This window comes from Schistocerca cancellata, chromosome 10 (genome assembly GCF_023864275.1).
Source record: "Schistocerca cancellata isolate TAMUIC-IGC-003103 chromosome 10, iqSchCanc2.1, whole genome shotgun sequence".
Lineage (NCBI taxonomy): Eukaryota > Metazoa > Arthropoda > Insecta > Orthoptera > Acrididae > Schistocerca > Schistocerca cancellata.
The window spans coordinates 207,406,495-207,428,403 of record NC_064635.1 but is presented as its reverse complement, the minus strand read 5'-3'; the positions used below and the strand labels follow the sequence as shown (position 1 = coordinate 207,428,403).

The 21,909-nt window shown below is 43.3% G+C and overlaps 1 protein-coding gene across 1 annotated transcript in view; it reads right to left on the bottom strand.

The window, feature by feature from the left end:
* Positions 1-11,975, bottom strand: part of LOC126106297 (1,5-anhydro-D-fructose reductase-like) — a 44,279-nt gene extending 32,304 nt beyond the window's left edge. Inside the window, exons 1-2 of the mRNA XM_049912516.1 lie at positions 11,832-11,975; positions 9,066-9,233 (exon numbers count right to left, since the gene is read on the bottom strand). Of these exons, the coding sequence (XP_049768473.1) occupies positions 9,066-9,233; positions 11,832-11,906 (243 nt within the window). The 5' untranslated portion in view covers positions 11,907-11,975. The remainder of the gene's footprint in view (positions 1-9,065; positions 9,234-11,831) is intronic.
* Between the last annotated feature and the right edge of the window lie 9,934 nt (positions 11,976-21,909).

Below are 21,909 nucleotides of genomic sequence, written 5' to 3'. Positions count from 1 at the left end.
TAAAAAATGTCATGGTTTCTTCCCTTCTTATAATTTTGTATCTTCTCAACTACAGCAGTGAAGTGATCTACATCTACACCTACGTGCATACTCTGCAAATCACGTTTAAGCGCCTAGCAGAGAGTTCATCGAACCACATCCATAATTCTCTATTATTCCAATATCGTACAGCGCCCGGAAAGAAAATACGGGCTCCGATTTCCCTTATTTTATCATGCTGATCGTTTCTCCCTATGTAGGTTGGCGTCAACAAAATATTTTCGCATTCGGAGGACAAAGTTGGTGATTGGAATTTCGTGAGAAGATTCCTCCGCAGCGAAAAACGCCTTTCTTTTAATGACGTCCATCCCAAATCCTGTATCATTTCAGTGACACACTCTCTCCTATTTCGCGATAATACAAAACGTGCTACCTTTCTTTCAACTTTTTCGATGCAATCAGTCAGTTCTATGTGGTAAGGATTCCACACCGCGCAACAGTATTGTAAAAGAGGACGGACAAGCGTAGTGTAGGCAGTCTCCTTAGTAGGTCTGTTACATGTTCTAAGCGTCCTGCCAATGAAACGCAGTCTTTGGTTAGCCTTCCCCACAACATTTTCTGTGTGTTCCTTCCAATTTAAATTGTTCGTAATTGTAATTACTAGGTATTTAGTTGAATTTACGGCTTTTAGATTAGACTGATTTATTGTGTAACCGAAGTTTAACGTATTCCTTTTAGCACTCATGTGGATGACCTCAAACTTTTTGTTACTTAGGGTCAAAAATGGTTCAAATGGCTCTGAGCACTATGGGACTCAACATCTTAGGTCATAAGTCCCCTAGAACTTAGAACTACTTAAACCTAACTAACCTAAGGACATCACACACACCCATGCCCGAGGCAGGATTCGAACCTGCGACCGTAGCAGTCCCGCGGTTCCGGACTGCAGCGCCAGAACCGCACGGCCACCGCGGCCGGCTACTTAGGGTCAATTGACAATTTTCGAACCATACAGGTATCTTTTCTAAATATTTTTGCAATTTGTTTTGATCTTCTGATGACTTTACTAGTCGACAAACGACAGCGTCACCTGCAAACAACCTAAGACGGCTGCTCATATTGTCTCCCAAATCGTTTATATAGATAAGGAACAGCAAAGGGCCCATAAACACTACCTTGGGGAACGCCAGAAATAACTTCTCTTCTACTCGATGACTTCCCGCCAGCTACTACGAACTATGACCTCTCTGACAGGATATCACGAATCCAGTCACATAACTGAGACGATATTCCATAAGCACGCAACTTCACTACAAGCCGCTTGTGTGGTACAGTGTCAAATGCCTTCCGGAAATCCAGAAATACGGAATCAATTTAAAATCCCTTGTCAATAGCACTGAACACTTCATATGAATACAGAGCTAGTAGTGTTTCACAGTAACGATGTTTTCTAAACCCATGTTGACTGTGTGTCAATAGACCGTTTTCTTGGAGATAATTCATAATATTCGAACACAATATACGTTCCAAATCATGCTGCATATCGACGTTAATGATATTGGCCTGTAATTTAGTGGATTACTCCTAATGCTTTTCTTGAATATTGGTGTGACCTGTTCAACTTTCCAATCTTTGGGAACGGATCTTTCGTCGATCGATTCTTTATAACTGGACGGATGGGCCCCTAAGTGTCTTACAATACTCTAAATTGTGGTTGATTACATTACAAAAATATTGAAAACGACAATTATGCTAGATTTTTTAGACATAAAACTGTGCGATTCAGTTCCTTCATATTCCTCCGGTGAGCTTTATTTGTACTCTCGGCACATTAATTTGCTTCATTGTCTATAACTGTCAAGCTTTCTCAATGCCTTCTCTTCTCAGCTCTGTATTTCACGCTTCGCAACGATCCATCCAACTCCATTTTAACCAGTCTACTCCTCCCATAAACTAGGCAATAATTGTAGGAGAAACTACCATCAGCATCTGCGCCTATGTCTTTAACCCAACCACTTACGACTGTCCTACCCGATTGACTAATGCATTAAAATATCTCGGACTAATGCTCGAATGACAGTTAACATGTGAAACTCTTCTACCAACTATCCAGACGAAAGCCTGTAGTGTTCTAAAACTACCGTAGTCGGCCACCCATGGGGATTATTCTCATCTGCTATCATCGACACCATGATGTGTCCTATCCGTTCATACGCCATCGTTGCCTGGGTATGAACTAGCCTCCACTAATTAATGAAGCGGTACTGCTTCTAAATGATGCGATTTGGCTAAAAGAAGGGCTGGGTAGAGAGAACGCATTCCGAGGCAGAAGTAACAGTTAATTCCGTAATGGAGGGAGCTGTGGACGCAGGCGAAGTAAACAGGTTCAAAAATGGTTCAAATGGCTCTGAGCACTATGCGACTTAACTTCTGAGGTCATCAGTCGCCTGGAACTTAGAACTAATTAAACCTAACTAACCTAAGGACATCACACACATCCATGCCCGAGGCAGGATTCGAACCTGCGACCGTAGCGGTCGCTCGGCTCCAGGCTGTAGCGCCTAGAACCGCACGGCCACTCCGGCCGGCCTAAACAGGTTCAAATGGATTTACAGTGTAATGGTTCCGATTAATCTTCCTGCAAGCCTCCTAATTTTTTCTGACAGCGATTTTTTTTTTTTCAATTTCTACACGAATCTCTCTCATCCTTTTCTGATTTAGCGTGCTTGCACTTCCCCAATTTCATTTGTACATAGTAAAAACTGCCAGCTCTCAGCTTCATGTTAGACACTTCAGTATTCACATTAAATGTATTCTCAACTGCCAATATGGACAACCATCGTATGGAGGACAGAATGACGACAATGAAAATTTGTGCTGTTCTGGAACTCGAACCCGAATATCCCACTTACCGAGAACAGTCGCCTTACCATTCGGCCAGCCTCAAAAGTTCCATATATTGTCAACCAAGCGATAAGCGGGAAATTCGGGTTCGAGTCCAGGTCAGGTACAAATTTCCATTGTTGTCATTCCATTCTACAGCTGATGCATGCATGTCCAAAGGAACTTCGGATCGTAAATCGCAATAACACAGGCACTGCAATATCGTACTTTTATATTTTGTACTTCCAGCGGCAAACTGGACTATTTCTATGACTGTCCATGAGTTTCTCACCTTTGCTGTTGGTGTATGTGTGGTAAGAGCGTAGCCATACTGTATTGAGGAAACGAAGGAGCCCATTGTTACTGTATGGTCAAAACCGGATGACCACACTGGTTTCTTTTTGTGTTCCACTTTCAACCTCTCTCTCCTGCTCGCTACACTACGTACTACCTGTTAACTGTGCCTGCGCTTACTTGTAATAGTTTTATCGAGGTGAGCAATGGTGAGGATGTAAGCTGCTGTATGTGTGATAACGTCAGCTACCCTCACGTGTCTGCTTGTTCAGGTAAGCAAAGCTCGTCATGTGTACCCCCCTCCCCCCCTCCCCCCCCCCCCCCCCCAACCAACCCCACATCTCTCAGAATGCACGACGACACGTCACGCACAGCATGGATCGATTGTTGCGTATGGAGCGGTGTGAGCATAACAATGTTTTACGTGGTGTATATTCAGTGATGTAAAAAGAACGTTCCGTTCCTTATTTCTCCCTCTTAGGTAATTTCTTTTTCTTTTTAAAGTAGCCTATTTCTTAGCCAGAGTTCAAGCTATCCCTATACCAAATTTCATCGAAAACGATTCAGCGGTTTAGTCTTGAAAGCGTAACCGACAGAGTTATTTCCGTATTCAATAATACTGGCACGGAAATATGGATTAAACACTTTCAGGCTTTTGTAAGCATTGTATTCGAGCTGTTACCCGAAGTTAAGCTCATATATCAGCAAAAGGATCCTGTTCGGGATGTTTGGCTGCTTGGTGCAAGCGTTATTATTTGACGGTACTACGGCAACTTTCCCATTTGATGATGGACAACATCACCCTGTCCAAAGAACATTCGACCCGGCCAGGAATCGAACGCGGGACCTGATGATCGAGGCTGATGCTAACCGCAAGATCACGAGCTACTGACACACATCACTCAGTGATGGTCACTGAGTGACAGTCACTGTACCAAAATAAAGGCCGGCCGTAGTGGCCGAGCGGTTCTAGGCGCTACAGTCTGGAACCGCGCGACCGCTACGGTCTCAGGTTCGAATCCTGCCTCGGGCATGGATGTGTGTGATGTCATTAGGTTTAAGTAGTTCTAAGTTCTAGGGGACTGATGACCTCAGAAAATAAGTCCCATAGTGCTCAGAGCCATTTGAACTGTTTGAACCAAAATAAAATGTGGATTATCTGAAATTATTAAATAGCGTAAAACTGACGATGGAACAAAATACTACACCTTTATTAACTACTACGTACCTTTCATGTTATTCGACTCTTATGAATGCAGTCTAGTTTTTGTGCATGTTGTAGATATACTTTCGCTCTCTCTCTGTTTCATCCCTGACAACTCAGACGGCAGGAGAACATGGAAGATGGAGTGGAGCTATCCCAAAGTGTAATTAGATATATATGCAGCCATACTAGCATGTTCCTACTATCGAAACAAGGTTCTTGTGCAGTAGCAGAGCTGACAATGCGTTGATGAAAACATTTATGTAATCTGAAACGCCAGCCATCTGAAGATCTGAAATAAAAGCGTTTTGTGATTGGTTGCGTCATTCACCAACAAGACATACACGAGTTTTCACAATTCCTGTCACAGATTTTTAGGGGTTGCAGCAGGAATTTCATAGATAAAGTTTTGGTACGAGGCCATGTCCGGAGATATACCGTTTGAAAATGAAAGAAGTCTGAACGTCGGATCATTTCTCCATTTAACAGTACGCACACAACCGACAAGAGCGCGCTGTGGTCAGGTCCCGTTGTAATTATGACATGAGATACCATTGTTGTCCGTCTATAGAAACGGCGGCTAGAACCTGGTACGTACGCATCTAGGAGGGTTGACTGTGGTGTTCCACGAACGCGCCGTCTCTCGGCTTAGAAGACGATATCCTTCGTCACGTGGAAGTTCAGAACTTGTAAGGGGTGTCCCAAGAGTATATGTCTAACATACGATGACAAGAAGATAGAAGAAGTGGACAGTGTTAAATTCTTCGGATTACAGCTTGATAATTAATTCAACTGGGAGGAGCACACCACGGAACTGCTGAAGCGTCTTAACAAATCTCTGTTTGCAATGCGAATTTTGTCAGACATAGGGGATATAAAAATGAAAAAGCTGGCATACTATGCTTACTTTCATTCCATAATGTCATATGGGATTATTTTTTGGGGTAATTCATCAAGCCAAGCTAAAGTTTTCCGGGCACAAAAACGTGCAGTAAGAATTATATGTGGTGTGAACTCAAGAACATCCTGCAGAAGCCTGTTTAGGGAACTAGGGATACTAACTGCAGCTTCCCAATATATTTATTCATTAATGAAATTTGTCATTAAAAATATATCACTTTTTCAAACCAACAGCTCAATTCATGGAATCAATACTAGAAATAAGAATAATCTTCACAAGGATTTAAAGTCACTTAGTCTTGTACAAAAAGGTGTGCATTATTCAGGAACACACATTTTCAATAACTTGCCAGCAGCCATAAAAAGCTTAACAACCAATGAAATTCAGTTTAAGAGAAGCCTAAAGGATTTATTGGTGGCCAACTCCTTCTACTCCATTGATGAATTTCTTAGTAAAACCAACTGATTTGTATATAAGTACAACATAACTTCTGCACAATTTCAGTGCAGTAATGTGTTCACTGAAAATTTGTGTGTGTGTGTGTGTGTGTGTGTGTGTGTGTGTGTGTAAGTGTGTAAGTATAATCTAACTTCTGCACCATTTCAGTGCAGTAATGTGTTCATTGTAAATAAGTATTACAGTAGTTGTATTACATGTTTATTACCTTATAAATAAATAAAAAACTTTTTTATTTTAAATTCAGTGCATTAGTATTAGTAAAATGACTCTTAGTGTTCATTAAAAAATGACGATCATTCCACTTGGGACCTGTGGAATGGTACATTAGCTTATTTGTTTTAGTTGTAAATATTTGTCATGTATTGTTGTTTTTCTGACATGTTCCACATCCTGGAGGACCTCCTCACTACGGATCAATTGGAATGAAAGTAAATCTAATCTAATCTAAAGAACCCGATGACGAGTATTCGAAACACTGTCAATGTTAGTGATGTCGGTAGATATCGATATATCGATATTCCACAGTATGTATTGATATTAATCGTCACGATATTTCCCCCGACATATCAATATATCGATATCAACACCGCGATATCGAGTGCCAATATTTATATAATAATAATATATATATTTTATATTATATTTTTCACAGTTTTTGGAAAATATCTGCAGTTGTTCTTTTGAAATTGTAGTAGGACATAATTTTACTTTCACTGCGTGAAGGAGTTTTACTACTTTTTAGCTTTTGACATGTCCAATCTTCCTCTTTGACTGTGTGAAGCAAGTGTTTGTGGCACAAAAAAAGAAGTCCGATTACACTGGGGTGGTGGTGGCGGCGTAAATGTAATAACAAAATTTCTGAAGTGAAGAAATAGCATACGAGCTGCGTTAAAAATAATAACAGTTGCTGAAAATGATGAACAAAAAATCTAAATGACAAGATTCGTCGATGCGGTGGGGAGAAATCGGCGCTCGGCAATACGCACAGAAACTGCAACGTTTAACTTCACCAAGCAATTTTGACATTACAGCTGCTAGGTCACTGGCGTTTGCAGAAATGTATAAACAGATAAGTCGATATGGAACGTTCCGGAGAAAATCGATATGCGAGGAAACGGAACGAGGGACCCATCGGGCACCTTTCACTATGCGACTTACACCCAGTTACCATTGTTAGCAAAATGGCTATCGCCAAGCGTGAACGTGCATCATTTTTCTTTCAATTCTTTGTGTAAGTGGGATAGGCAGGCTGCTAATGCGTAGATTTAATGAATCTCTATTAGCAAATCAATACTGAAATATACAGTTCTAAAATGGACAGTATATTTACAATGTGCAGCCGACATTTTTATGGCTGGTACGTCGATAGTTTCTCCCACGGTTATCGATACTTCGTTCAACATATCGAGAGCCGATAATGAAATTTCCTTAAAATGCCGATGTATTGGATTAGCGATAGTCTAAAAGAATCAACAGTCCTGATCGATAAGATGAACTCCTCTAGATCCCACAGGTTCATTGTATCTGCTGAGTGTGTACCGTCAAGCTGGAGACTTAAGAGCGATCCGATATTGCAACTTATTTTACATACAAACTTACATTTCCGCACAGGACTTTCCTATCAAAACTTTATGCATGATTATCCTCGGCCATAACGGCTATGTTTATGAACCGTGACTGTGTGGGATAATTATTTATTTGTAATTTCTGCTCCAGTCACTTTTTTATGTTTAATCTAGCATAATACAAGGCGTTTCGAACATGTTCTGTTGATCTTCAGGCGTTTGTTTGTTAAAAATAAACAGTCTTAAACTAGATTAATCTAGAACTCTTTGTCCATTGTTTGTTATTGTAGCGTCTGATGTGGCATTTGAGGGGGGGTGGGGGAGAGGGGGCTGGAAATCAGTGATGTATTCCGCTGGTATTCTTCTTTTTGGTTGACTGTATATGATATCACGCCCTGTATTAGATGCTGATAGATTTGCATCAGTTATGTGTTAAGAAAATAGTGTGAAAGGCTTTTATATCACAGTAACAAACAATGGACAAAGAGTTCTAGATTAATCCAGTTTAAGACTATTTAAGTAACATTTCTCTGTATGTATTGTGATATTCGCTATTTTTGACTTCATTAAAACAGCAAATAGTTAGTACTTTCAGCCAGAAGGCAAATACTTGTTTATAAAGAATGATTAACGTATAATAAGGCGTCGCATAGCGACGGTGGAATTTTCTAAATAATGTAATTCGTCGTCTTTGGGCGGCAGTATAAACAGAAAAATACGGATAGATATGCGATCCTTCACTATTTTGTTCGCTGGAGAACAAATGAAGCCTTGAGCGCTAAAAGACTTGTACTGTTTTTCTCAAGTAAGACGGACGCAGCTTTGTGGCAGTCTGATCCAATTTTTACTAAATGTATAAAAACGTGTTATGTCTAAGTTTGAGTGAAGTGTAAAAAGAAGAACTGTTATAGCTTATCGTGATGACGCACGAGCGACTTAAAGAGGACAATGGCTGTATAAAAGAGCGCTCAATGGACATGAAACGGACATAAAAATCTACCGTCAATGTAGTACTAAGCTTAAGGTACGATATATGTTTTAGTTATAATAAATATTTGTTCTGGGAATACTGAATCATTTAGCAGTGCTCATTCCTATCATCTCCTTAGTATTATTTTCATTTTAATTATGCATTTTGCTAAGATTACAGACACCAAGATCAGCAGTCAAATGTGCGTGTTACATTGCATCAGCTTTAATACTGAATTTCCATTTTGTTTGATGTTACAGTTGTTTTTTGCGCCCTTAAGAACTTTCTGGTCGCTTAGGAAACTGTTTTGTCATAACAATAACTTCACAATCGGGTATGATCGTACCTACGATCATGAAGTAATTAGAAAGACGATAATGCAATTTCTTAATCAATAGCACGCTAGTTGTGACTGCCTCAAGCCACGCGAAACTACAAGTAAAAACTATTCACATTTCATAATGCAATATTTTATGACAATGGTCAATCCATGATTCTTACGCCATTTGTGATTGATAAAACAGTAAGCGAAATCTCAAACTCAACTTTTAAATTGAATAACAACATCACTTTTATTTTGTTACATCACAGTATGTATAAACGCCTGAAGATGAACAGAACATGTTCGAAACGCGTTGTATATTGTTAGATTAAGCATAAAATAAAAAAAAGTGACTGGTAGCAGAAATTAGAAATAAATGCTTTATCCATGATGTCCCTTCTACAACCTATAGAAGTCTGGAACAGGAATCGTGAAGCACACGGTCGAAGGGAAATTGGCAGTGTTGCCTGCAGCGCAGGACTTCTTACCTTGGTGACGACGAACACGTCTTCCCTCTTGAGCTTCCCGGAATTGAACCACTTCTTGAGCGTGGCCCCGATCTCCCTCTCATTGCGGTACAGGAAGGCGGTGTCGATGTGTCTGTAGCCTGCCTCCAGCGCCACGTCCAGAGCTTTGCCCACCTCTCCTTCCGACGACTGAAAATTTCCATCAGTTACTTTCGATCTCTCTCTATGATGTGGAACGGGTCAGCTTAAAATCATACGAGGCTGGAACTTAAATAGAGCAACAATCTATTCACAATCGATAAAAAAGAGTTACATGTTTGCACCTGAAACTTCCTGGCAGATTAAAACTGTGTGCCGGACCGAGACTCGAACTCGGGACCTTTGCCTTTCGCGGGCAAGTGCTCTACCATCTGAGCTATCCAAGCACGACTCACGCCCCGTCCTCACAGCTTCCCTTCTGCCAGTACCTCGTCTCCTACCTTCCAAACTTTACAGAAGCTCTCCTGCGAACCTTTAAGAAAGCAAGGATATTGCGGAGACATGGCTTAGCCACAGCCTAGGGGATGTTTCCAGAATGAGATTTCCACTCTGCAGCGGAGTGTGCGCTGATATGAAACTTACTGGCAGAAGTGAAGCTGTGAGGACGGAGCGTGAGTCGTGTTTGGGTAGCTCTGATGGTAGAGCTCTTGCCGGCGAAAGGCAAAGGACCCGAGTTCGAGTCTCGGCCCGGCACACAGTTTTAATCTGCCAGGAAGTTTCATATCAGCGCACACTCCGCTGCAGAGTGGAAATCTCATTGTGGATGTGTGCACCTGTTACTGTCCTTCAAAGTAGTACAACCCGTTACCTGCGTCGTGGAAGGCGTAGTATACCGTTTGCAGAGCCTGTTCTGTTGATGGTGCGAATGGAGCGGTCTACTGCCTGTCGAATCTCTGGAACAGTTCTGAAGCGAATGCCACGAAGTGGTTCCCTCATCTTCGGAATCAAATCAAAGTCACAAGGCCTTAAGTTCGGGGAGTATGGTGGATGGTACAGTACTTCCCAGTCCCGTCGACCCAACAGAGCCGCCACACCTTGCGCTGTATGCGCCCGGGCATTATCGTGTAAAATTATGGGTGGGTTGCGCGGAAAGTGTCGCCGGTTCTTTCGCAAAGCTGGTCGCAAGTGACTTTGATTTGATTCTGAAGATGAAGGAACCACTTAGTGGCATTCGCTTCAGAACTGTTCCAGAGATTCGACAGGCAGTAGACCGCTCCATTCGCACCATCAACAGAACAGGCTCTACTAACGGTATACTACGCCTTCCACATCGCTCGCAACGGGTTCTACACAACACTGGTGACTACTTTGAAGGACAGTAACAGGTGCAAATATGTAACTCTTTTGTATCGCTTGTGAATAAATAGTTGCCACTATTTAACTTCCTACCCGTGTACATGTGACACGAGTAGGTTGCACGTAATGTGACAAAACTCCTTCCAGTGCGGAATTAGCTAACTTGTCAAGAAATGGACCAAGTGCATAGAGGTTGCGGGAGATCATATATGGAAATGATGTTAGTTACATTGTTTTTATCCCAATACAATTTTTATTAAAAAGTACATTTACTTTTGTGATTGGCTTCCGTATATTTTATATTTATGCCTCCGACGGTTTTCTTATTTGCTACCTCGTTTAAATTTTATCGAATTGCCATCAATCAGAAAATACAGTCATATGTAATTCGAAATTTGGTTTCGGAAAACACATCGTTCAACACTGTGGGTCAGTCAAACTTAGGGTAGAGAAGCCAACTTTCCACGCAAAAATGAGAACATGGATTTTCTTGAACCACAGCGCCAACTAACAAGAAACGAAACAAATGTTTAAGATAAAATTTACATAGTTTTTTTATGGAGAACCTGATTCTGCAATAAAAAGTGGGGGTTCCGATTTGAAATTTTAAAGTTGCCTCCCGCCCCACCTCTAGGGGGCTAACCAGCAGATGTCCCCCTCGAAAATAGTCAACTTTGGATTTTACACATTTTTTGATGTGAAGCTTATTTTTCGAGTTATTCTGGTTTGCCAACTTAAAATTTGCACCCTGTATACTTCTTCCACCTTTCAGCTTTCCCTTCTTTGCTTACAACTGGTTTACCATCCGAGCTCTCGATGTTCACACAGCTGGTTCCCTTTTTCCCAAAGGCATCTTTAATTTTCCTGTAGGCCGTATCTATCTTCCTCCTACTGAAATTGCTTCTAAATCATTAAATTTGTCCTCTAGCCATTCCTGCTTAGCAGTTTTGCACTTCCCGTCAACATTATTTTTTTAGACGTTTGTATTCCCGTTCGCCTGCTTTCTTTGGTGCATTTGAGTTGAGTGAATTAAATTCCTCGGAACACTGAAAAGTCGATTTTCTCGAGGATTTTTTGAGAGTTGCATCGAACTGATTTGGGAGATTGATATTTTAGTTCTGAACTTCACGTACCATAAACATAAAAAATGAAAAATTCCGATTGCTGGGTGGTCTGCTTCTGAATGCCAAAATGGTTTGAGGCGCCACGTCACGTATTGCGCGGCCCCTTTCGCAAGAGATTCGAGACCTCCCTTGGGCACGGGCGTGTGTGTTGTTCTTAGAATAAGTTAGTTTAAGTAGTGTGTAAGTCTAGGGACCGATGACCTCAGCAGTTTGCTCCTGTAGGAATTCACACATATTTGAACAAAATGGAGCCCGCGGTCAACAGGCACTGACAGAGGAACAAATAGAGACGTACACACTATACATACCGTAATAAAACGTAACATACCTGCCAAGTGCCCAGACCCACAATGGGCATCTTCTGGCCGTTGTGGAAAGTGATGTGCTGCAGTTTACCGGCCATGTCGCTCAGGTACGGAGGTGTTGACGGATCAGAAATAAACAGAAGGCAGCTGTGTGCTGTGTTGCACTCGCGAAGATCCCAGTATTTATACCAGTCGTAGCACTTGAAATAGCAATCTGATGTAAGCAATTTCCTTATCTCGAGTGATGTGTTTGTCATAAGAACAACATACGAACAAGGAAGATTAGATAAATGCGAAGCAAAAACGCGAATGACATAACTAGGATACCAAAGGTGTTGCGGAAAAATCTGAAGAGGAGCACGATGTTGACATGTGAAGTTTATCGTTCTGTACGCACCTTTGGCAATTGCACAATTGAACGCAATGCTATGTATGATACTAACATGCACAATTGGACGCAATATCATGCAACAAATTTTGTATGATGCGTAACATGCATCGGTATGCTACAGATTTTTGCATGGTATATAACACCTTGCTTTGCTCAACAGATAGAAATGTTCATACGTAAAAGTAATGTCCGACCTAGCCCGCCCGGTTAGCCGTGAGGTCTAACGCACGGCTTTCCGGCCGTCAGACGTGTCGGAGATTAGTGTCGAGGTCTGGTGTGCCGGCCAGCCTGTGGATGGTTTTTAAGGCGGTTTTCCATCTGCCTCGGCGAAAGTTGGATGGTTCCCCTTATTCCGCCTCAGTTACACTATGTCGGCGATTGCTGCCCAAACACTGAAACACTGTCTCCACGTACGCGTACACCATAATTACTCTACCTCGCAAACATTTGGGTTTTTTTTAAAAAAAAAAATTGGGGTTACACTCGTCTGGTGTCAGACGTTCCCGGGGGGGGGGGGGGGGGGGTTCGGTGTGGGGCGGCGGTTGGGTGAGTGGACTGCTGGACTGCTGTAGGCTGTTGTGAGGTTGTGAACCACTGAGGGCTACGGCGGGGTCGAAGCCTCTCAGTCGTTTCTAGGTCCCCAATTCCATACAATACAATACAATGTCAGACCTATACAAGGGAGTGTTAAAAAGCGATAACTTTTGACAATAAAGGATGTTTATAAAATACATTGGTGTCCAAAATTAAAGCAACAAATGGAAGTTTTACAAGCTTGAGTTTATTTTGCCACAAAAACAGGTGAAAGTAAATAAGAAACAACGTATAGAATACAGAACGTAAACAACTGCAACATCCATAACGATAGACAAAAATGTTCGTAATTTTTTTCAACTTAACGGATTTGCACACACATTCCGACAACTGGTTAATGTGCTCAGTATGGGGTGTGACCATCTCTGGCAGCAACACAGGCGTGACAACGACGGGACATGAAGTGAGCCATGTCAGCAATCTCATGTTGAGGCAGTAATGCCCATTTTTCCAGCAGAGCTACTCGAAAGTCCTTGGGAGTGTAAAGATGGATGCTGACGTGAGGCAACCCGTCTCCGCTGCATCCACGACATACTCTATGGGATTCAAATCGGAAGAGCGAGGCGGCCGCGGCCATGCACGGATTATCTTTCGACCACACGTGCTCTGTGAGGTCGAGCATTGTTGTATATCAGTACGAAGTCCGGGCCCGCAGCGTCTCAAGACCTCGTCACGATACCTGACAGCAGTCAAACCTTGCCGATTCACCCGTACAACTTCATGAAGAGCTGTTCGAGTGGTCGGTATAATCCCTGACCACACCATTAGGGATCCTCTTCTATATCGGTCTCTTTCCACGATATTTGGGTCCCGAAATCGTGTTCCACGTTCCCTCCAGAGGCAAATCCGTCGGTTATCACTCTCCAGACCGGATCGGGACACATCTGTGAGTAGAATATTCGCCCACTGTTCGATCGTCCAGGTGTCATCTTGACGACACCACTCTAGACGTTCCCTTCTATGAAGACGCGTCAGAGGTAGACGAACAGCAGGTCTCCGACAATACAGGCCACTCTGCCGAAGCCTTCTGTACGCCGTTTGCCTCGATACAACAGGTCCAGGCTGCGAGGTCAGATGCCTGCCGTGCCGTACTAAGGCGGTGGCGTCGAGTCCTTACAGCCCAATAACTATCCTCTCTTTCTGATGTCACAAGTGGTCGGTCCTGCCCTGGTCTTTGGCATGCAGTTTCGGTTTCTACAGACTGTTGCCACATCCGAGAAACAACATAACGATTCAAAGTAAGTCACAGGGCCACATAAGTTTGCGAACGTCCTGCATCCATTCTTCCTACGGTTCTCCACTGCAGAGAGATTAGTAGGCGTCTTCTCTGCGCCATACTGTATTGTCTCAGATTTTGTACATAGTGATTGTGGATGTGGGACCAGAAGAAAAATACACACATCAAAAAAAGTTTTGCATCACCTCGGTTCCGAGAGTTCCGGAACCTGTACAGAAAATTAGGATAGAGAGCAACGTAACAATAATGTTCGCCCTTTTTATTGCTCATGAAAACCACACATTGCATGTGGTACCACGATACAGCGAGACCTTCAGAGGTGGTGGTCCATATTGCTGTACACACCGGTACCTTTAAGACCCAGTCTTCTTGCATTGATGCATGCCTGTATTCGTCGTCGCATACTATCCACAGGTTCATCAGGATACTGTTGGTCCAGAGTGTCCCACTCCTCAAACGCGATTCGGTGTAGATCCCTCAGAGTGGTTTGTGGGTCACGTCGTCCACAAACAAAATAATGTTCAAATGTGTGTGAAGTCTTATGGGACTTAACTACTAAGGTCATCAGTCCCTTAGCTTACACACTACTCAAGCTAAATTATCCTAAGGACGAACACACACACCCATGCCCGAGAGAGGACTCGAACCTCCGCCGGGACTATCCACATAGTGCATGACTGCAGCGCCTTAGACCGCTCAGCTAACCCCGCGCGGCGTCCATAAACAGCCCTTTTCAATCTGTCCCAGGCATGTCCGGTAGGGTTCATGTCTGGAGAACATGCTGGCCACTCTAATCGAGCGATGTCGTTATCCTGAAGAAAGTCTTTCACAAGATATGCACGATGGGGGCGCGAATTATCGTCCATGAAGACGAATGCCTCGCCAATATGCTGACGATATGGTTGCACTATCGGTCCGATGGCATTCACGTATCGTACAGCCTTTACGGCGCCTTCCATAACCACTAGCGGCGTACGTCGGCCCCACATAATGCCACCCCAAAACAGCAGGGGAACTTCACCTTGCTGCACTCGCTGGAAACTGTGTTTACGGCATTCAGCCTGACGGGGTTGCCTATAAAGACGTCTTCGACGATTGTCTGGTTGAAGGCATATGCGGCACTCATCGGTGAAGAGAACGTGATGCCAGTCCTGAGCGGTCCATTCGGCATGTTGTTGGGCCCATCTGTATCGCGCTGCGTGGTGTCGTGCTTGCAAAGATGGACGTCCCCGTGGATGTTGGGAGTGAAGTTGCGCATCAAGCAGTCTATTGCACACAGTTTGAGTCGTAACACGACGTCCTATGGCTGCACGAAAAGCATTATTCAAAATGGTGGCATTGCTGTCAGGGTTCCTCCGAGCCACAATCCGTAGGTATCGGTCATGCACTGCAGTAGCAGCCCTTGGTCCGCCTGAGCGAGGCATTTCATCGCCAGTTCCTGTCTCTCTGTATGTCCGCCATGTACGAACAACATCGCCTTCGTTCACTCGGAGACGCCTGGACACTTCCCTTGCTGAGAGCCCTTCCGGGCACATAGTAAGGATGTGGACGCGATCGAACCGCGCGTGGTTGAACTACAGACAACACAAGCCTTGTACCTCCTTCCTGGTCGAATGTCTGGAACTGATCGGCTTTCGGACCCCTCCGTCTGATAGACACTGCTCATGCACGGTTGTTTTGGGCGGGTTTAATGACATCTCTGAACAGTCAAAGCGACTGTATCTGTCATACAATATCTACAGTCAAAGTCCATCTTCAGTTCTGGGAACGGGAGTGATACAATTTTTTTTTTCTGATGTGGGTACTACCCTGTTTGATGGGTGATCTAACGTTATCGTTGGCATAGTTGTCCGTTAACCTGAATGCCGTCTTCCGTGCAGAAAACGATCGTACGGACATCTGTTGATAGTTGGTATAACTATATGTGTCTTAGACACAAAATGGCTCTAAGCACTGTACGACTTAACTTCTGAGGTCATCAGTCGCCTAGAACTTAGAACTAATTAAACCTAACTAACCTAAGGACATCACACACATCCATGTGCGAGGCAGAATTCGAACTGCGACCGTAGCGGTCGCTCTGTTCCAGACTGTAGCCCCTAGAACCGCACGGTCTTAGACACAGGATAGGGAAATAGCGATTTGTTGCTTTAATTTTGGACACTTGTGCAGTTATACAAAAGTGAAGTTTCATTGTGAGAAAGGTAAATAACTTACAAAAAAGTTTGATAAAGGTCTGGAAGCAGTATATGTTCAAATTTTATTTATAAATGTTCACTGCGGCTACGTGCTGTAATTTGACAAATGTCTCGTGTGTAAGCAGTTTCCTGCCAGATTATAGGAAAAAAAGTCTTGACGTGTGGCGTCGATAGCTCCAGTTAGCTGGCAGCGGTGGCCGTGCGGTTCTAGGCGCTTCAGTCCGGAACCGCGAGACTGCTACGGTCGCAGGTTCGAATCCTGCCTCGGGCATGGATGCGTGTGATGTCCTTAGGTTAGTTAGGTTTAAGTAGTTCTAAGTTATAGGGGACTGATGACCTCAGATGTTAAGTACCATAGTGCTCAGAGACATTTGAACCATTTTTTGAACCAGCTCCAGTTTGTAGATTTTAAATGACAGGCATTTCCGTAATAGATTGCACACTAGGTATACTCGATTCTAAGCTGGCACGTCTCGTTCATTTACCTGGGCCACGAATATAAGACTTCCGAATTAGTTCAACTGTTGGCCTACCGTGACCCGTCGTCCTGTGTGTTAAACAGCCAGTTTCGGTGGAACGATTGTTACAGTTAATAAAAACTTGTCTCTAAAGAGGTGGCTTGTGATATTTGGTCCTGAATTGCCTCTAAACTGTAGTAGCGGATTTCGATTCATGAAACCTTAAACAACGGTGCGAACGCTCTGCACCGCTATACGACTCCATGGCTGTTGGAAAAACTCTTTCGCGCATGACACGTGTCGGGAAAGTCAAGAACGAACAGTGTTAGGCCTGGAGTAGAAGTTGAGACACAATGGATCTAATGCTGTATCAGATACATCTATAAGTTACTTTCCTTTATCACAATTAAAGGTTACTTTTGTCTAACTAATTGATAAGCACCATGTGTGTTAATGACCTAGTGGACAACGTTGAAGGTCCCATGGGGCTTCACGCTTACGATGCTGTTGTACACAGAGACGGCGCGAAGGAAGAACATTGTAGCGAAATACAGGAAGACCGGTAGATGATCGACTATTGATGCAGGGATTCGCAACTGACCCGCAACAATGTAACGCGTTGCATACAAATAGGCAGAAATACAGATTTTTGAATGATTACACGATTGCAGAACAACAGATCGCAGCAGTCACTTCCATAAAATAACAATGAGTATGCTTACGGAGCGATTTAAAGTGGGGCTATCGCGTAAAACTAATTGCAGGTGAGGCAGATGCCAGACTGCGATTCATCGGCTATGGAGTAACGGGATTATTGATATGAAACATTTTATTTGAAAAACATAGATACACTACTGGCCATTAAAATTGCTACGCCAAGAAGAAATGCAGATGATAAACAGGTAGTCATTGGACAAATATATTTTACTATAACTGACATGTGATTACATTTTTACGCAATTTGGGTGCATAGATCCTGAGAAATAAGTACCAAAAACAACCACCTCTGGCGATAATAACTACCTTGATACGCCAGGGCATTGAGTCAAACAGAGCTTGGATGGCGTGTACAGGTACAGCTGCCCATGCAGCTACAACACGATACCACAGTTCATCAAGAGTAGTGACTGGCGTGTTGTGACGAGCCAGTTGCTCGGCCACCACTGACCAGACGTTTTCAGTTGGTGAGAGATCTGGAGAATGTGCTGGCCAGGGCAGCAGTCGAACATTTTCTGTATCCAGAAAGGCCCCTACAGGACCTGCAACATACGGTCGTGCATTATGCTGCTGAAATGTAGGGTTTAGCAGGAATCGAATGAAGGGTAGAGCCACGGGTCGTACCACATCTGAAATGTAACGTCCACTGTTCAAAGTGCCGTCAATGCGAACACGAGGTGACCGAGACGTGTAACCAATGGCACCACATACCATCACCCAGGGGGATACGCCAGTATGGCGATGACGAATACACGCTTCCAATGTGCGTTCACCGCGATGTCGCCAAACACGAATGCGACCATCATGGGGCTATAAACAGAACCTGGATTCATCCGAAAATTGACGTTTTGCCATTCGTGCAGCGAGGTTCGTCGTTGAGTACACCATCGCAGGCGCTCCTGTCTGTGATGCAGCGTCAAGGGTAACCGCAGTCACGGTCTCCGAGCTGATAGTCCATGCTGCTGCAAACGTCGTCGACCTGTTCGTGCAGATGCTTGTTGTCTTGCAAATGTCCCCATCTGTTGACTCAGGGATCGAGACGTGGCTGCACGATCCGTTACAGCCATGCGTATAAGATGCCTGTCATCTCGACTGCTAGTGATACGAGGCCGTTGGGATCCAGCATGGCGTTTCGTATTACCCTCCTGAACCCACCGATTCCATATTCTGCTAACAGTCATCGGATCTCGACCAACGCGAGCAGCAATGTCGCGATGGGCTACAATCCGGCCTTTATCAAAGTCGGAAACGTGATGGTACGCATTTCTCCTCCTTTCACGCGGCAACACAACTCTTCACCAGACAACGCCGGTTAACTGCTGTTTGTATATGAGAAATCGGTTGGAAACTTTCCTCATGTCAGCACGTTGTAGGTGTCGCCACCAGTGCCAGCCTTGTGTGAATGCTCTGAAAAGCTAATCATTTGCATATCAGCGCATCTTCTTTCTGTCGGTTAAATTTGGCATCTGTAGCACGTCATCTTCGTGGTGTAGAAATTTTAATGGCCAGTAGTGTATTTAGTTGTTGTCACCCTCAGTGTACTCCCCTCATCTATGTCTAAAATGTTCCATGTGAATTTTCCGTTGCCTGATACGTGCTGGAAGACTTCCTCTGTGAGCTCCTTGCCGAGCGGAGAGGCCGCGCCATGTCACGGATTGCGAGTCCTCCCTAGGGCACGGGTGTAAGTCTAGGGACCGATGGCCTCAGCAGTTTGGTCCCTTAGGAATTCACACACATCTGAACATTTGTGTGCTCCTTGATGACGCATGCCGCTTTTTTTTTTTTTTCACGGATTCAGCAGACTGAGATTCTGCTCCTTTTAAAGCAGATTTGACATTATGGAATAGATAAAAGATACTTGGTGCTACACTGAAGAGCCAAAGAAACTGGTGCACCTCCACAAAATTGTCTAGGGTCCCCGCGAGCACGCAGAAGTGACGTATCACGGCTTGGAACAGAGTCGACCGATGTCTGAAGTAGTGCTGGAGGGAATTCACACCATTAATCCTGCAGGGCTGTCCATAAATCCGTAAGAGTACGAAGGGGTGGAGTTCTCTTCTGAACAGCACGTTGCAAGGCATCCCAGATATGCTCAATAATGTTCATTCCTGGGGAGTTTGGTGGCCAGCGGAAGTGAACCCTCGCATTACCAAGCGGGGTATTCTGACTGCCCCAGGTTGATTTTTTCCCTATAATAGTGTTATCTGAAGGGCCACATGCCTGTGGTCTCATGACTTTGTACTAAAATCACTGACGTTGAATCCACACTCACGACTGTCTAATTTTTTTGGCTTTGTCATTGTTATTCAAGTCATTTATTGGTGGGATTGTAAGACTACCCCGCTTGCTATGAAATGTCTTATTTTCTTATTTGTAGAAAAGAAGATTTTGGGAAATATATCTGTCATTCATCTTCTTTGCTGAGTTTTGCCATAGATCCAATGTTTGTTATTGTTGCTGGTTACTATTGTCGAGTTTAATTTGACGTTTACTGTTGAGCTGACAACACGAGTCAGTATTTCATCTGCAAGGAAGGATGTCCAAAGGACTTTCTAGCGAAGAGATCGTGGAAATTCTATACAATTCTGATGTCAGTGATGATGAAAATGAATGGGACATTGACAATGAACTGAATGAATATATGGAACCCCTTGACAAAGACCATATCATAGCATCAGATGAAGCTGATGATGAAATATCAGAAGACACTACACATTCACATGAACAAGTAGAAGAAGAAGAAGAGGATGATGATGAAGAAGGAGAAGACGAAGACACTGGAGATTCGTTTGTTTCTAGAAGTGGATTACAATGTTCTAGTGAACCACCAAAAGGTGAGCGGCGTCGACGTCGCAACATTTTGAACGTAACACCTGGCCCAGTGAATGATGGAAAAACAATCAAAACAATAACAGAGTCATTTTTATTATTTATCTCACCAGAAATCGTGAGCATCATTGTAGAAGAAACGAACAGGGAAGCCAAACGACTAATTTATTTGTGGAATGCAGCTCATTCTTCGAACAAAACGACATGGAGAGATATAAATGCAACTGAAGTGTACGCTGTATTAGCAATTCTAATAGGAGCTGGTCGAACTCATGGACATCGCACATGTGCTTCCGATCCGTGGGGAGGTAATGCTGCTTTTCGGCAACCATTCTTTTCTGCTGCCATGTCAAGAAACCGATTTTTGTGTATACTGAAATTCTTGCGATTTAACAATAGAGACACAAGAGCACAGAGAATTGAAGAAACCAAGGACAAGCTACAAGCCATCAGGGTAGTGTTCGACAAATTTCAGTCTAACTTGTGCAAGAACTTCTATCCTTATGAACACGTGACTATTGATGAACGATTAGCAACGTACCGAGGAAACTACCCTTTTAGGGTTTATATGAACAGCAAGCCTGGCAAGTATGGCATTAAAATTTGGGTTTGTGCCGATGTGAAGACATCTTACTTATTGCGGATCCAAATTTGCACAGGAATGGTGGAAAATACTCGGGAAGTGAAGCAAGGACAGATAGTTGTTTTGGATCTGATGGAACCATTTCTGAATAACGGTCATGGTGTAACAACTGATAATTTTTCACCAGTTTTCCATTGGCTGTTGAACTACTAAAATGAAACACGACATTGGTTGGTACCTTGTGTTGCAATAAGGAAAATATTCCGAAGGATTTCTTGCCAAACAGAAAGAGAGAAGTTCACTCTTCAATGTTTGGTTTCACAAATGACTTGACCCTAGTTTCCTATGTTCCAAAGAAGGGAAAGGCTACTACTCTCTACTCAGCATAATGAGAGACAAGTGAGTGTTGAAGAAAGCGAACACAAACGCGAAATCATACTGCACTACAACAAAACCAAAGGTGCTGTAAATAATGGGGACAAAATGACATGAGAATACAGTTGTGTTAGAGGAACGAGGCGGTGGCCACTAAGAATCTTCATGGAAATGATAGATATTGCAGCACTGAATACATATATTTAGTACACTCAAAGATTTCCCGAATGGCAGAAGAATAACCAAAGCCGACGTAAACTCTTCACGACTGAACTGGCATTGGAACTCAGCAAAGGCAACATGGAAGAAAGAGCCAAAAATATCATTGGTCTTCGTAAATATGTACAAGATGCACTGAAAGCTTGTAGTATTGAAATCTACAGCAGTGATCCAGACCCAGTGTTCCAAGTTACCAACGCCACAACGATGTCAAGATTGCAAGAGAAACGAAGATCGGAAAACAAGATCCTGTTGTGTAACGTGCAAGAGACCCGTTTGTAATATACACAGAGAAGAAACTGTTACTGCGAAGTGCATTCAGTGCAGAAATGTACTTGACAGAAAAGTTGAAAAAAGTCTTGTGTTATTTTACAGCAGTGACTCAACAGTCACATAGTACATAGATTATTAATTTTCTGTTCGTTGAGTACTGAATTTAGTGAAAGATATAAAATTTTTTTTGTACTTTGTGTCTGGGTTCTGACTAAATACTTCTAATA